General features: G+C 48.1%; 1 protein-coding gene across 2 annotated transcripts; it reads left to right on the forward strand.

Moving 5' to 3' along the window:
* Positions 1-275: 275 nt before the first annotated feature.
* TM9SF4 (transmembrane 9 superfamily member 4) lies at positions 276-16289 on the forward strand. Of its 2 annotated transcripts, none has more exons than XM_031588662.2 (18): positions 276-477; positions 4472-4585; positions 6057-6156; positions 6552-6720; positions 6801-6930; positions 8052-8175; positions 8767-8885; positions 9078-9189; positions 9657-9727; positions 10317-10449; positions 11018-11099; positions 11222-11297; positions 11637-11720; positions 11913-12088; positions 12411-12474; positions 13075-13194; positions 13736-13825; positions 14190-16289. In XM_031588662.2, the coding sequence occupies exons 1-18, from the start codon at positions 382-384 to the stop codon at positions 14337-14339; spliced, it is 2010 nt and encodes a 669-aa protein (XP_031444522.1). In that variant the 5' UTR covers positions 276-381; the 3' UTR covers positions 14340-16289. The 2 variants fall into 2 exon arrangements, with proteins under 2 accessions (XP_031444522.1, XP_090008399.1); XM_090152273.1 differs by lacking the exon at positions 276-477 and adding an exon at positions 551-766.
* The last annotated feature ends 147 nt before the right edge of the window (positions 16290-16436 follow it).

A 16436-nucleotide genomic window follows, 5' to 3' on the forward strand; every position in this document is an offset into this window, starting at 1 on the left:
GCCACCCCACAGCCGCAGCCCTGTCCGTGGCATCACCTCAGTTCTGTACAACCGGGCTGAAACAGGAGCACCCCGCCATGCCGGCTGCACAGGGCCGGGCCGGGCCTGCCGGGGAGAGACGAAGGCGTCGATGCCCTCACACAAGATGGCGCCCGCGGCGTCGCGCCCGTCCTCAGCGCGAAGGCCGCTGCCCTCAGTAAAGATGGCGGCGCGGCTCGCCCTCATCCTCAGCGCCGCCCCGAGGTTTCCGAGCCCTAACGCCTTATTGGCGGACCCCGCCCCGCCGTCGGCATCGCTGTGCCGGGTTCCGCGCTGCCGTCGGAGGAAGAGCCGGGCCGGGCCGAGCGCAGTCCGCTGCCGGGCGCCGAGGCCGCCGTCGCCATGGCGACGGGCCCCGCAGCCAACCGCGCGCCGCTTCCGGTGACGTCGGCGCCGACACGTGGATCCAAGATGGCGGCGGCGGCGGCGGCGATGGTGGTGAGTGCGGGGCGGCCGCGCGGGTTCCGTCCGGCGGGCCCGGGTCGGGCGGGAGCGGCACCGACACCGCTCGTAGTCTGACGGCTCCTCGGCCTCGCGGGCTCTCCGGGCCGGGGACGGTGCTCCGAGTCCGGCTGCGGCCTCGCCGCCTCCCGGGGTGGCCCCGCGGCCCTGCGGGGCGATGTCGGCTGCGGAGGGCAGAGGGCGGCGGGCGCTTCGTCACGGGCCGAGCCGGGTCCGGTGCTCCAACCCTGCGGTCCGGTGCCGTCCCGGCAGCTGCCCGCTGCGGGTCGGTCGTCTGCGCCATCCTGAGTGCTCGACAGTGGCTGATGCTGGCTGGGTCCTTCCTTCCCCTCCTTCCCTTCTCTTCCCTTCCCTTCCCTTCCTTCCCAATTTTGCAGTTATATTTTAACGATTGAATTACTCCCTAAGTCGTCGGAGCTGTTCCTGGTGGGAATCCACCGATATGAGTGAGCATCAGGGCCCCCATGAGCGGGAGGAAACACACTGGGGTGAGGCACTCACTGGTTTTGCATGACAGCAGCCTTCCTCCCCACCAGCACGGAAGGACGGTGTCCTGGTGAAGCAGTGCAGGAGCAGGGCTGTGCACAGAGGCTGTGTGCTGTACTGAGTCCATTCTCAGGTGGACGCTGTGTGGGGAGTGGAGGCTCTCATTCATTTGGTTTTAACAGTGCTGTGCTCTGCTGGCTGCCTCCCAGGCAATGAGGAGTGTTGGAGATGGTTCTCCTGGGGGTTTCATAGAATGGCGTAGGTGTGAGGGGACCTTAATGATCATCCAGTTCCAACCCCCTGCCCTGGGCTGGTTGCCAACACTAGATCATGCTGCCCAGGGCCCCGTCTGACCCGGCCTTGGATGCCTCCAGGGATGGAACATTTCCTTGTAGCCTCCTGTGAAAGGCAGTGAAGGCTGCTGACAGCTCTCCTGGTCTCAAAGGGGCTCTCTGAGATCGATGTGAATGCAGTGCTTGTCTCTTTTCTAAAGGCTTTCAGCGACTCCTCTGGGTACGAGCACGGGCTGAGCAGGAGTGTGATAAGGGTGAGGCTGTGCAAGCAGTTGTCAAGGACACAATGGGCAAGGGAGGGTGGTGAGCAGATGCTGGGCTCATGCTGTGGCTGCCTGGTGAGTGAGTGCATGTGGGGAGAGCCCAGGTGCGCTTTGTTGTGTGTGGGGTTTTGTCTCTTGCAGCATGTTAGAGCACTGTGTTCTGTCTTCCCTTTCTGACACCGTGTTTAAAGGTTGTGGTCACTGAAACTTTGGAATAATATGGTAATTGGGGTCAGGGCTTTGTGCATCTGGCTGGACAAATGGTTGCACAAATGGCCAGGCACAGGCTGCTCTCCCTGGCTTTCCTCAAAAGCGAAGATTGAAAGCTTTTGATTTCTGCTGTTCAGTGTATCTTCTGCCCTTTTTTCATATTTCCATCATCTCATTCATATGCTATCTGCTGTTCTCATTTCCTACGTTTTCTTCTCTTTAAGAAAATACTGCATTATGTTCACAACTCCATAGTTGAACTGGGAACCCATACAGAACGAGCTGTATTGTGGTGCTCACAGGGAGTTGGGAATTGCTGTTGCTTGAAGGGTCCTTCACAAAAATCTTTTGAGAATTTGCAGAAGAAAAGGCAGTGTTGTTCAAGTCTTTCTAGATGAGATAAATCAAAGAAACAGTGTCCTGGAATTGCTTGCATGCATTAAGCCTAGTGATAGTTATCCAGGAATACCTTCTTGGAGAGGGTTTTTGTGCGAGCTTCTGTTTGTGGCTGTGTGTCGTGGAGGTGCTAAGTCATGTCCTGAAGCAGTGATGGAGCACCTGGTGGGAAGGCAGGGCCAACCCAGGGGAGCTCAGGTGTAAGCAGTGCATCTGAGTGATGGAAGGGCTGGAGCCAGGATCCACCCCTTGTAGCCCTCGTTTAAGGGCTGACAGTGGAGGTGAGGGGATCTCACTGGAGATCCCTGCATACCTGAGGTCTTCTAAAGGTAAGCAGTTTGTTTCCTTCATTTCTGTATTCACAACTGCTATGTTTGGGTTTGTCTTCATTTGCTGCAGCCACAGACTTTGCCACCCCACTACTGTTGCTTTACTTTCCATCACGTTGTAGTGTTACACTGTGCATAGGACAAAAAATGCAGTGTTAGAATGACTGTAAGAAAGATTCCAGTTAATTTACTTTTTCAGTTAAGTGGTTCACTCTAAGGTTAATTACAGGAATGGATGGTCATGTATTCAGATTCTTTCATTAGGAGTACTGCAGGCTTCAGGTGCTGAGTTCTATGTCTGTGTCTCTGCTGAGGCTCTGTGCCTTGCTCAGTGCTGGGGTTCTGCCTGCAGCACCATAGCTGCTCCCTGATGCTGGTCTGGGCTGATGGCCTGGGCTGGAGTTGTGCTTCTGTGTTGCACCACTTGCTGTTTTGCTGTGGGCTTACCTAGCACGTTAGATGCTAGGCTGTCCCCAGGGTGATTTCCCATGTGTGTGTTTTGAAATGCTCAGAGCCGTAGAGTTGAACTGCTCAGAACTTTGTGGTAGAGGCCATGAAGACAGGATCTCCTTTTTCTGGAAGCTTGTGCGTCACCAGGGGATGTGATAAGCAGAGCTCTGTGCTGCTCATTTTGATCTTGCACAGGTGGTGTTCTGTCCTGCAGGCATCTTCCAGATGAGAGACTGCCTGGCCAGGCCCAGGAGTTGTGCAGATGTTTTGGTGCTTATCTGTGTTGGCATTGATAAGCTTCTCTCTTCGGCTGGAGAGGAGGCTGATCTATGAGTATGGCAACAAGGATCCTAATGAGGAAGGCTTCAGGCATCACACGTACTTCCTTCCAATGTCTCTTTTGAAACTCCATCCTACCCGCTGCATAGAAGTGTTCCCACTTCTTGCCCCAAATAATTTTTCCTGGCAATGCTTTCTACAGTCCCTCTCTCATCTTCTCTGTTGCCTGGTACTGTTTTGAGTCATCGCCATCCATATCCAAGAGCCTGACTTTTGCCATAGGTGTCGTCACCAATGCATCTTCTATGTGCTGGTGTGTCTCCTGAGTGCCTTCCCAAGGCTCTATCCTTATTTTTATCAAGCCTGTCACGACAAGGATTGCACCAATGTGGTTTTGGTTTTGCTAAGTAATATTGTGCAGCGGATGTCAGGCGTTTTGGTGACAAATGGAGCAAGAAGTGCTACAGGCTGCTGTGGGGCACAGCACTCCCTCTGGTGCTCACCTGCCTGGGACATCTCTTCCTAATGGCTCAGAGTCACAGCGTTCCTTTACATGATCAGAGAAGCCAAAACTTAGTGAAGTACATGAAACCTACCCCACTTCAGGGTACTGTTGAAGTCCAAGGAATTCTAAGAAGCATTTCCCCGTTGCTTTCCAGACGATGATCTCTGCCTGCTGTAACTACATTAAGCTGAACTTGGCATAGGTCTGGAAATCTTCCTTGTAACGGTGTGGTGATGGGAGTAGATAGTAGCTGGCAACTTAGTTTTAACACGTTTCAGGCAAGTCTCTAGCATTTATATTTGATGTACGTTTTATGTTTAAAAATTAAAATGTATCACAGTGTTTGTAATTGGAAAGAGAGTAGATGTGAGCAGCCCCTTTGGGTGCTGTGAGCTGTGATGCGAGTGCAGCAGGTAATGGTGCAGGGCAGCTCCTGACCCACAGAGCTGATGGAAATCCAGATCAGGGTTAATGATAACTCTGGTAACCTGCTAGGCAAATCATAGTACAGATAAACATGGCTGTCTTGCAGCTGAGCAAAGCCAACGCTCTCCTAATTGCATGTGAGGAAGCAGAGAGTGGAAGGTGCTCAACGAGAGCCATGGAACAAAGCTAACAGCTTTTCTGAATTAACTGGTGTTTCACTGCTTGACTATAAGGACTTTGTAGTGTCTGGGATGAGTGGTGTTGCCCTTGCCCTCCTCCAGTGATGTTCTGGTGTGTGTTTTGTATTTTAATATTTCTTTTTTTTTTTTGCAGGAAAGGCTAAGGTATTTGCTGCTCTTGCTGTTGTGGCTTCATGGTACGGATACTTTCTACGTGCCTGGTGTGGCTCCTATCAATTTCCACTGGAACGATCCTGTAGAAATAAAGGTGGGATGAACTTGAAGCTAGTATGTTTGTTTTGGGGGTTCTGTGCGTGTTTTCATTTTCCTACTTTATATTGTAGCTGCTAAATGGGACTGGCAGGTCAGACTTTTGCTACCTTCATGTATGGTGTTGGGGATAAGCAGTCCTCAAGTGGTCACTGCAGTTCCCAACACAATTATTTTTCTTGCTTCTGATTTCTTCTACCCAGTTCCTTCAGCAGTTGCACCAAACTCCTCAAGGTGTTGCTCTGTTTGACAAAAAGAGCCCTCTTTCTCACTGCAGTTCTAAAGTGAATTTAATCTGATTATTCTCCAGCACTCTACTCACTCTCCATCTGTGTGTGGAAGGTGGGCCTGGAGGTGGTAGGTCAGAGAAGTAGTTTGAGTCAAACCTCTTCAGTATTCTCCTCTTTTGAATGTTTTGTATTGAGTCAAGTGAAAACCATGATAAGTCCTTTCCAAGTACAGACATTTGTTCTTGAGTGTGGTGGATCTTACAGCCCTGGCTTGCTGAAGAGCTGTGGCTGTGCAACATTGCTGGTGCTGAGTGCTGGAACTGCTTTTGCCATACAGGAGGAAGCCAGGCCTTGTTTCCAGGCTTCAGCAATTTATAGCCCTTTTCATTTATTTTTCTAAAGCTGTGGCCTCTGTCTCAGCAAAATCCAGCACCCTGGGGATGCTGAGGTTTGATGCTCCCACAACAGAACTTGCTCTATGGCTGCAGTCTGGGCTATTTTTAAGCAAATGAGATTTGCCTGTGGCTACAGTAAGCTTCCTGGAAGGAGGAGGTATTGGAATGGCTGTTCTCAAAGGGATTGCATGAGCCAAATGCTTCCTCAAGTGATAATGCAAGTCAGCGTGTTTGCCAGTGCTCTTCCAATAAATGAGCTTGGCTGCGTTACAAAACACTCCTGTTTTTATGAGCAACTGTGGCCCTGGCTATTTGCAGTGTGTCTCTGCACTTCCCTGTGCGGTGTGATTTGTGAGAACTCTCCAGAAGTGTTTGGGTTTTGTCACTGTCCTTTGTCTTCCCAATCTGGTGGCTTCCAAAGACAAAAGTTGCTCAACTCTCCATACTTCCAGAGGCCAGACCTCTAGGTTCAGTGTGACGTGATTTTTATTTCTTATTTTTTTAAGGAAACAGCTGCAGTCTCACACAAAATTTGACCCTTGAATTTCTTTGAAGCTCTTTGCTGTTTTGTGGGACTTCACTGAGTCACAAATTTGTGAAAACAATCCACCATGCTCCTTTCTTCAAGGGTTTCTCTGTGAATTAAGTGCTACTAAGTTGCAGGGAATGTACAGCTTGGAACTGTACAAAAGGAAAGAAAACTGGAGCTCTGCAAGGACCTTCTGTATGTTCTTACAGCTTCCAAGAGTGAGCTGTACGGGATGTTTCTTGAAGTGACCTTCAGCTTCTGGTTGATGCCAAAAGGGTTCTGTCACGGGGAATAATTCTTCCTTTCTTCCTCCAGGCTGTGAAGCTCACCAGCTCACGAACCCAGTTACCATATGAGTACTACTCATTGCCCTTCTGCCAGCCCATCGAGATAACATACAAAGCTGAGAATCTTGGTATGTATCTGCTGATGAGGATGCTCCCCAGCAATAAGCAGGCTGTCACCTGGGAGCTGACTGTGGGTTTAGAGGAGGAGAAGCAATTGGCAGTATCCTCTCTAATAAGCTGTTGAGAGTGTGCTCTATTTCTATATATGCTGGCAGTTTGCAAACCAGAATGTCTGTGTATTTTAGAAGGGAGACAACTGACCTGAAGGAAAGCTGTAAAAGCAGCTTTGTAGGTTTTCCAACAAAATAAATAAGCCATCCTTCAGCCTTTTCCTTGTATTTGTGCTAACAAGGGAGACTTGCTCTCATCACTCTAGCTGTACAGTGCACTGCAAATCCAGGGCAGTACCAGTGGTAAGAAGCCTGGCAGTCTTCAACCTTGCCCTTTTTTCCCTGTTTTCCAGGTGAGGTTCTCCGGGGGGATCGAATTGTAAATACACCTTTCCAGGTTTTCATGAACGTAGAGAAGAAATGTGAAGTTCTGTGCAACTTACCCAACAAGCCAGTCACCCTGACAGTGGATCAGAGCAAACTGATGGCTGAGCGGATCAGGGAAGATTACTATGTCCACCTGTGAGTCATCTGGAGCATGGGTTTGTGTCAGTGGGGATTCTGTGCTGTGGAAAAGTTTGATCTGAAATCTGTGTTTTCAGCATTGCTGATAACCTACCTGTGGCAACGAGGCTGGAGTTTTATTCCAATCGCGAGGAAGAGGAAAAGAAGAAGGAGAAGGATGTGCAGTTCGAGCATGGATACAGGCTTGGGTTTTTGGATGGGAACAAGGTAGAGAATCTGGATGCTGTGTGAGGGGTGCCTGGAGGAGCTGTGGGTGTCTGTCAGGAGGTGTTAGAAATCCCCCAGAGAACATCAGGGTTAGGAATGCAACAGAAGCTTTGATAGAGAGAGGAAATATGAGAGAGGTCTCCTGATGGGAGGCAGTGGGGGCAGGTGCTGGAATACTGCAGTGATAGCCAAGACTCCCAGCACTGACACACTGCATGTGGTTTCTCTCAGGAGAACAAAGGCTGGCTGATTTTTAACAGCCTTGGAGCATCTTGTGCTTAAAAACCCAAACAAACAAAACAAACTTGTAGTCACGTTCCAGACTAGAATAAACACAAGTCTGATTCCTTCAGTACAGTGTACTTAGTTACCTGTGATAGAAACATAGTTTAGGAGGGGTAGAAAAGGGTATGGGATGTTGGGGAAAAAAAAAAATAGGAGCACTGGCAAACTTCACAAAACAGAGCTGCTTCCTATTTGTGAGCATCTGGGAGAAGCTTCATAAGCCTGCAAATGGAGATTTAGCATGTGTACTCCTGCAGGTATTTTCTTTGATTGTCTGCTCTGAACATTAGCTGTTTGACTTAACAGATTCATCTGTTCAACAGTCAGTGATCAGGTGCAAACACAGCTCTATTACTTGCTTAATGATCTGTACTTTGTTCCTGTAGTAGATGATGTAAGATCCTATTCAAAGTGCAAACTTAGGACAGCTGTGAGCACCCACAGACTAATTAATGTTTATCTGATAGAGAAAGGAAACTCAAGGCCGTGGTTACTGAGGCCCTTCCAGCATCAATTCTGTGGTTCTTTTGCCACTGAAGTTTTCACTGAATACATGGCTGAGATATATCTGAATGTAATGGTATTGTCTAGGCCAGAAATAGGCTGAAACATTGTCACTGTTGCTTGGAGTCATTGAGTTGTCACCTTTTCAATACCCTTTCTCTCTTGTTCTTTTAGCCTTGGGAAGTGTTAGCTTGATCTTGTGCTGTAGCACAATGTGTCTGGGAACAGTTAGAATCTTTAGTTTTCTTCCCTAGCTTTCTCCGTGTGCTTCTGATATTCACTCATTCCTTCTTTGGGTTGCTAATGTTTTACTTACTGTCAATCTGTTTTAGTTCTACCTGCACAACCACCTCTCCTTCATCCTTTACTACCACAGAGAGGACGTGGAAGAAAACCAGGAGCCCACCTACAGAGTCGTGCGCTTTGAAGTGATTCCCCAAAGCATTAAACTGGAAGGTGGGAGACTTTTAGGGAAGGGAAGCAAGGGAGAAGAATCTCTTTTATGGCCAAATGAATTTTATGGCTGCTGTTGTCTCAGGATGCCAGCAGGCGTGACAGTCCAGAGATCCACAGAATATTAGGAGCTGTTCCAGAGGGACTGAAGGTTAAAGAATAATAGTTGAGGGAGTAGCATTCTTATTTCATTAAGCTCAACATGCAAACAGTTTTTCAAAGCAGAGCTGCCCATAGTGTGTACCATCCCATGCAGCTTTCCTCTGGCTTTGCTGGAGAGGTCTTGTTTCTTAGTGTGTAGTGTGACAGAGGATTTATCTGTGATCCAGATCCTAGGCTTCAGAGCCTCTGGCTTTTGCCCTTCTGGTTAAGGTGAAGACTGCACATAGTTTTCCTTAAAGTTTATTAATGCTATTCCTCTGCTGACTGGAATAATTGTTCTGCATATTGCATAGCAGCTGGGAAAGGATTGAATGCTTCCCCTGCAGTATTTGGAGTAATAGAAGCACGGTGCCTTGAATGTGGGGCCAGGATGATCAGATGGTGCTTTGGATGGGAGTGATGATCTAGTGCATGCCATATTTTCTTTTACAGATTTGAAGGCTGATGAGAAAGGCATGTGCACCCTGCCTGAAGCAACGGGCTCTGCCCCTCAGGAGATAGACCCCACCAAGGAGAACCAGTTGCTGTTCACCTACTCTGTCCACTGGGAGGTGAGGGAGAAGAGGGAAGCTGGCTGGCAGCTGGCCGCCTTTACCCAGGCTGACTTGTTAGCAGTTAGTGCTCTGAGTGTGCCACACGGGTGTTGTGGAAGACATTGGGAATGTGCTGGTGAGAAGACATGGGATGGTAAAAGCTTCTAGGATGTCTGAAGGGTCTCTGGTCACGCATTGCTGTTCTTTCAGGAAAGTGACATTAAATGGGCATCCCGCTGGGACACCTACCTGACCATGAGTGATGTGCAGATTCATTGGTTTTCTATCATTAACTCAGTTGTGGTCGTCTTTTTCCTTTCAGGTGAGTGAGATGTGTGGGGTGAAGAAGGCGTTACCATTTGTGTGCAGGGAGTTTTCTTTAAGCCTCAGCAGCAGGTAGCTTGGGGAGGATTGTTTGTGTCTAAGCCTGATCAGAAGGGGCAGGAAATAGACATTAGCACACTTAAATCCTCCTGGTTTGGGCAGCGTTCTGTGGGATCAGACTGTTATCAAGATCTGCTCTCTGACGAGGGTAGCTGAGGTAGTAGAATAAGTGTGGTTTAAAGAAAAACAACAACAGGAAAGCCACAGTGCCCTGTTTGTGCACTGGCCTTTCTGCTCCCTGGGGTTTTGTTTCTGGTTTTGCTGTAGGCTGGGAGAGAAGAGTCATGACTCAAGGCTTCTTCTCTTAGTCAGATCTGTCTGTGTTGGTGGGATCAGTGTGGCTGCCCAGCACGAGAGCAGCAGGACCACACAGGAGCCCTTGAGCTAAACTGTACTTGTTTTCAGGTATTCTCAGCATGATCATCATTCGCACCCTCCGGAAGGACATAGCCAACTACAACAAGGAAGATGACATTGTATGACGTTTGTTCTTGGGGCTGGGATCAGAGAGGGAGGGGGACACAAATCAGTAGGAACCTGGTTTGAAGATGTAGATGTAGTTATCTCTTTTCATCTCGTCTCTTTTCTTGCTCCATTTTTCTTCCAATTCTGAAGCTGAGAAGTGCAGTTCTGTAATGTGCTGTCACCATTGTTGGCAGTGTTCAAAGTCAGACTGGACAGAAAGCACTGAACAACCCAGTCTAGTGAAAGATGTCCCTACCTACAATGGTGTTGGGGCAGTGATTTTTAAGGGTCCTCCCAACCCAAACCATTCTGTAATTCTGTGGCACCACTTCTACTCTGTATCCAATAATGGATACCAGTTCAGATGTTTTTAGAACTAGGTACTGACTGCTGTCAGTTTGATAAATGTGTGCCCTGGCACTGGCAGTTTGGCATTCTAAGCCCAAGAGAAAAGAAGTTTCTTAACTAGAGTGATACAATTCTATAGAATTGGCTGCAAGGAAGTTAACCTCTTAGGGTGGCTGTAATCACCCTAAGATCACACTTCGTTTCCACTGGTGGGCTGTAATTGAATACTTTCTCTTTTTGCTGTTGCTACAGGAAGATACTATGGAGGAATCTGGTTGGAAACTTGTGCATGGAGATGTTTTCAGGCCTCCACAGTATCCTATGATCCTCAGCTCTCTCCTGGGTTCTGGAATTCAGCTCTTCTGCATGATCCTGATTGTCATCTGTAAGTGGCACGTGTTGCTTGGAGTGGCTGTAACAAGAAGAACAGTGCTCCAGACTGTAACTTCAATCTGCTCACATTAGCTTGGGGGAAATTGCAAGGCTGCTTCCTTTTTGCAGGGTTGGTCTAGGCTGTATGATTTTGCTCAGCATTTCTGAGTTCCTAGATACTCAGGTATTCTAGATATGCATTTCCCAGCTGAAGGCTTTTTTTTAATTATTTTTTGTATTGTCTGTAATGAAGGTAGGAGATCACAATTTCTGTTGAACAAGCGCTGAGTGATAGTGGGCTGAGAGGCTTTTGCACATGTACTTTGCTTTCTGAGTTGCACCTGCTCAAATATCTGGCTAAGATGAGGTTAACACATGGTGTGCAGCTTGAGATCAAAGCTGTGGCTCTCTGCCGGTGCTGGAGCTGTGGATATGTTAAGCTTTGAAGGAAATGAGGTCTGTGTCAGAGGCACAGATCCCAGGCAGCTGCACTCTGTATGTGGGATGGCTGCTGTCTTCCAGATGCAGGATAGCACGTGTGCATCAGAGCTGCTCAACTTTTGTCCTTTTTTCTTCCACAGTTGTTGCTATGCTGGGGATGCTGTCGCCTTCTAGCCGGGGTGCGCTGATGACTACTGCCTGCTTTCTCTTCATGTTCATGGGGTAGGTGACCACTGCTTCTTGCAGCAGAACTCTCCTGCCTGCCCCTCCGCTCCCCTTTTCTTTCCCTCCCTGTTTGCAGCAATGAAAACTCCTTTTCTCTGTCCTGGTTTGTTTCTGTCCAGGGTTTTTGGTGGATTCTTTGCTGGCCGCTTGTACCGGACTCTGAAAGGACATCGATGGAAGAAAGGAGCCTTTTGTGTGAGTCTCTTGGTGTTCTGTGCTACTTGTCCAGGTTTGATGATGGCAAGGTCTGTGGATAAGCTCCCTGGGTATTTTTGGGTAGCAGGATGCAGCCTGGTTATTCTGCAAAGATTTGGTGTGGAAGAAGTCCTGGTACCTTTATAAAAAGTACAGGGTAAAAGCTGGAGCTTTTACTACTGCAAAGCAAGCAGGTTGTGTGAGATCCTACCCACACCCTCCTGCCGTGTATTAGTGCTGTGACAAACAGGATGCTTCATCCCAACAGTGGGCTCATGAGAAAGAAACAGCTGGTTGATAAGCCACCTGTGTTCTCCTGACTTATGCTTGCTCTTGCAGACAGCTACCTTGTATCCGGGTGTCGTCTTCGGTATCTGCTTTGTCCTGAACTGTTTCATCTGGGGAAAACACTCCTCTGGAGCGGTAGGTAACTTCTAACTTCTTCATCTCTGGAGCCTGTTGGAGTGGGAGGTGGGTGACTGTGCTGTCAGGAAATTCCTGCTTTCACAGTGTCTTTCTAACTGCGGGTGCCAGTGCAGTGGCTGGCTGAAGCTGGCTTGGCCAGTGACTCCAGAGTAGGTGATCTTGTCTTTGTTACTTTTGGTGTGCTTCCAGGTACCTTTCCCTACCATGGTGGCCTTGCTCTGCATGTGGTTTGGGATCTCATTGCCCTTGGTCTACCTGGGGTACTACTTTGGATTTCGCAAACAGCCCTATGACAATCCTGTACGGACCAATCAGATTCCCAGGCAGATCCCAGAACAGAGGTGGTATATGAACAAATTTGTTGGGTGAGTGCCATGTGGTGAGTTAAGCCCCTTCCCCATAGTTCTCTTAGCCTCCTGAACATCAATCTTCTGCTGGTGTCTGCATGTGGACAGATCACAGATGCGATTTCTTTAGTAATGCAGCATCAGAGATTTAATCTCGACAGGTTTAATGTGCTCAACAGTGGGAAAAGTTGTGTCACTTACTATGTGAAACTTATTCTAACACTCGCTGGAGCTTAGAGCTTTTGGTAGGAGTGCTCTGGGTGCTTGCAGGGAGCTTCTGATAGGTGGAAAGTTGTATTGTGCTGCTTACAGTTTTTCTCTTTCCTTTCTCTCTCTGTAGGATTCTCATGGCTGGTATTCTGCCTTTTGGAGCAATGTTCATCGAACTGTTCTTCATTTTCAGCGTAAGCATTTAACTCACTTTGCTCCTGAATAGGACTCCTCTTGTGCCAAAGGGATTGGGCTTCTGGAAGGGGCACCAACCTGGAGTGATCTCATTCTCCTGTACTTGTTGAGGGCTGACAGGTTCCCTCCAGGTACTTTCAGTATTTTCCTTAGAGAGAGCTGGGCTCTGGGTCTCTTCAGACTCTCTTTGTGCTGAAAACATGTGGAGTTGTCTGTAGAACCTTCTTGAGAGATGTGAAGGATGGTGCTGAAGATGCAGCTTAATGCAACATTATGTCAAGGAGAAATCCTGGCTTTGGGACAGCTGAGCTGTTCCAGCTGTCACTTATCTCTCACCTTTCTGTGGACATGGAGGAACTTGCTGTGCCATTGCTAGGGAGATGAAGGGGAGGAATAAGATGCCACAGCTGTCTTTGGGCACCTTTTACAGCCAGACTTCTCTAAAGTATAATGCAGTGAAACACCCTAGATCTGTGATGTTTTCTATTCGAAGCTGAGGGCCCCTCATTTTTCCTGCACTAACTGGTGGAATGTAGTCTTGCACTCACTGATGGATTACAGTAGCATGAAAACAATTTTATGCTGTGTCTTTGTTTCAGGCAATCTGGGAGAACCAGTTCTATTACCTTTTTGGTTTTCTCTTCCTGGTGTTTATAATCCTGGTGGTATCATGCTCCCAAATCAGCATTGTCATGGTGTACTTCCAGCTTTGTGCTGAGGTGAGATTTCCTCCATTTCCTCTGTTGTACTTGCAGTAGCTCAGAGTGCATGACTGCTTCTGGAAAAGCACAGATTGTGTTATTGCTGCTTAGCAGAAATCTTGCATGGTGCTGTGTGGTTCTGATGGCTCTTACTGCTTTAAGGAGAGTTGAAGCTACTTGATATCTGTGAGACTGGCAGTGGTTTCATACAGGAAATTCTGCTAGGAACAGGGCATTTTAAGCTGACGTCTCTTCCCAAAGAAAGTTTCATTCCATCCCATCCAAAAAGAAATACAGGGCTGGAGGCTGAGCCATGTTCTTTGTTAGCCAGTGCTGCAATACTGACGTGGCTCTGTTTCACTGACAGCTTTTCATCTTTTGTTTGGAAATAGCTCTGTGGCAAAGTAGTTCCCTGTGCCCAACCTGTGCTTTCCTCTCAAGGAAAATGAGTAATGTCCTCCCTGTCCCCATAAATTCACATCTTTCCTGACCCAGGGAAAAAGGACACAGGAAAAAAGGAATCCTGTGGGATAATGCTGAGGTTTTTTTACCCTATCAGGATTACCGCTGGTGGTGGAGGACCTTCTTGGTGTCTGGAGGATCTGCTTTCTATGTGCTGATCTATGCTGTCTTCTACTTTGTGAACAAGGTATTGTTATCCCTCTTTAAGTGGCATTTTTCTAGAGGAGATTGTGGGATCTGGAAAAGGAAATGGTGGGACCACCCAGTCTGCCCCTATGCAAGCACGAGGCAGCTGAGCTGCCAGCTGCACTAGCAATCTCCATAGCAGATAGGAGGTTTAAATGCCTGGGTTACCTGTGTGAAGCAATGAGTTGCTCACGGCGCCCTCCCTCCAAGCAGATGTCTCTTCAGCTGAACAGAGATGCATGGAGCAGAAGGTTTCCTTTTTGAATGCCCCCTCGTGGAGGGTGTTGGCTGGTTTGGAAGCTGACTTATGTTACTTCTGAACTCGATTTCACTTGTTTTTTTTTTTCCCTCCTCTTCTGTTTTAGCTGGATATTGTTGAGTTCATTCCCTCCTTACTATATTTTGGCTACACCGCCCTTATGGTCCTGTCCTTCTGGCTCCTCACTGGCACCATTGGCTTCTATGCAGCCTACATGTTTGTCCGGAAGATCTACGCCGCAGTGAAAATAGACTGAAGATGTACAGATCCAGCAGAAAACAGACACTTCTGAATACGTGTCCTCCTGGCAGTGAGGAGGACATTTTCTCCCAGTGCTTTCGAGGAAACAAAATCCAGTGGGAGAGTGACAAGAGAAATAAATAACTCCTCATTTTGGAATGTAACTTCTGGCACAGTGTACATGGATTCTGGGCTACTTCTGGGGGGAAAGGGGTCTGTAGATACCTTACATTTTAACTTTATTATCCTGTTTGAGATTTGAGGGAGTTTTTTAGCAAAGAAATATCCCTCTGTATAAGTAAACCCCTTTTTTTGCTAATTCTTTTTTTGTTGTTGATGATGAATGGATTTAAGACAGCAGTGGAAACACTTGTGACAACGTTTTCTTCCAGCCCTTAGGGTGCTCTAGGATTCAGGGAGACTTCAACAAGTATCAGGCTGGGTTTCCTTTCTGCCTTCATGTCTGCACAGAAGAGGGAGCTTGACTGTGGCAAAATGAAAGGATCCCAAAAGGCTGACCCAGCTCACCCAGCATGCTCTCACTGTCTAATCCTGGCTTCAGCTTGTTTACAATTGGATGGATGTGCCATTCAGAGCCCAGGAAGTGCAATTTCACCCCAAGAGCTGGAGAACTTCAACTGACAGCATCTCTTCTCCCAGCTTCTGGCCTTGGACAGCATGGGCCACTTGGGATGCATCTACTGGAAGGGCTGGGAGAGGATGTTCCCCTCTTTCAGAAGGTGTGGCAGAGCGTGCTGCTGTGGAACTGGGCTGTGTGAGGACACACACGCAGCAAGATGTGTGAGGGCTTGATACATCAGCAGCTCTGCTCCAGCCACTTGAGGAAACGGGCAGGCTTCTTTCCTGGGAGCCCCGTGGGGTCGTGCAGAGTCCACTGAGAGGTCTGTGCTGCTGCTGTGTTAGTGCCAAGCAATCTGATGCAGTGTTGAGCCTCAGCTGCTGCAGGGTGTGCTGGCTGTGCAGAAGGGCTGGGAAAGGGAGCAGCCCCCAGGAGCTCTCCCATTGCCAGAAGCAGCTGTCTCACTACCTGCCCTGCATTCCAGCTGCTCTTGCTGCTCTTTTCTCTTAGATTCTCTACCTCCAGGGTACAGAAGCGTGCACTCCCTCAGCTGTATTTTGTTCTTTTCCACAAAATGATTTAAGCCCTTTGGGACAGCCAGTGCAAGCTTTTCTGCAGTGGGCTCCTCTTTTTCTGTGGATTGATGCCTGATTAAACCCATGGGAAGCTCGTTTTAAATGAGGTTAAATGTTTTGTTTTGATAATCTACACGATGTTTACTGGTGAAGAGCTTCCACGTTGCAGTGAAGGCTCCCTCCATCCCCAGAGTAACTGGATTCAGTCAGGGCTACAGGGACAGGTGGTGGTGGTATTGTTTTTTGTTTTTCTCCACGAGAGCTATGAAAATTTCCCTTTTGCTCTTTCCTGTAGCAAGAAATTATGTCTCTGAGTGACCAGCTGCCCCAGGTGGATGCTATTTCAACCCAGAGCTGTCCCAAGCCCTCTTTGTTAACCAGCACTACTGCATACACTTGAGGGCTTTGGGTTTGCTTTCCTTAACTCATATTGCCCCAAGGGTTTCCATCAGGTCCATGCAAGGACCCATGGCTCTCAGCAATGGCCTTGGTCCCCACAGGGAGCTTCCAGCCTCTCTGACTCCTCCTCAGCCCCCCCACCACGCCAAAGTCTGCCCAGCCAGGAATCAAGGATGGGAAAAGAGAGCAGGGGACACACAAGCCAGCTGTCCTGTGAGCCCTGCTTCACTTCTGATTCAAGATCTTAGAGGAGATTTTGGGTTTATTTTGCTATCCCCACTCCAGTGGGGAGGCTCAGCCAGCATTGATTTCTCTCCTTTCCCCAAAGTGTTTTCTCTGTATTCTTTGTAATTTTTAATTAATGTATGTATTCTTTGTGTCCTACTGTAAATAAATCTGCCGTTGTCCTGTTCTGGGTTCTCCTAAGCCACCTCTTTGATTATTATTATTTTTTTTTTTCCATTTACACTTTGCCTGTTCAGACACTCCTGTGGTCTTTGCATGTCTTCCTCAGAAGCAGAGCTTGGGGTACTGGTTTCTTCCATCATATTTTTCTCCA

Source organism: Phasianus colchicus, chromosome 17, assembly GCF_987193195.1.
Source record: "Phasianus colchicus chromosome 17, bPhaCol1.hap1.1, whole genome shotgun sequence".
Taxonomy (NCBI): domain Eukaryota; kingdom Metazoa; phylum Chordata; class Aves; order Galliformes; family Phasianidae; genus Phasianus; species Phasianus colchicus.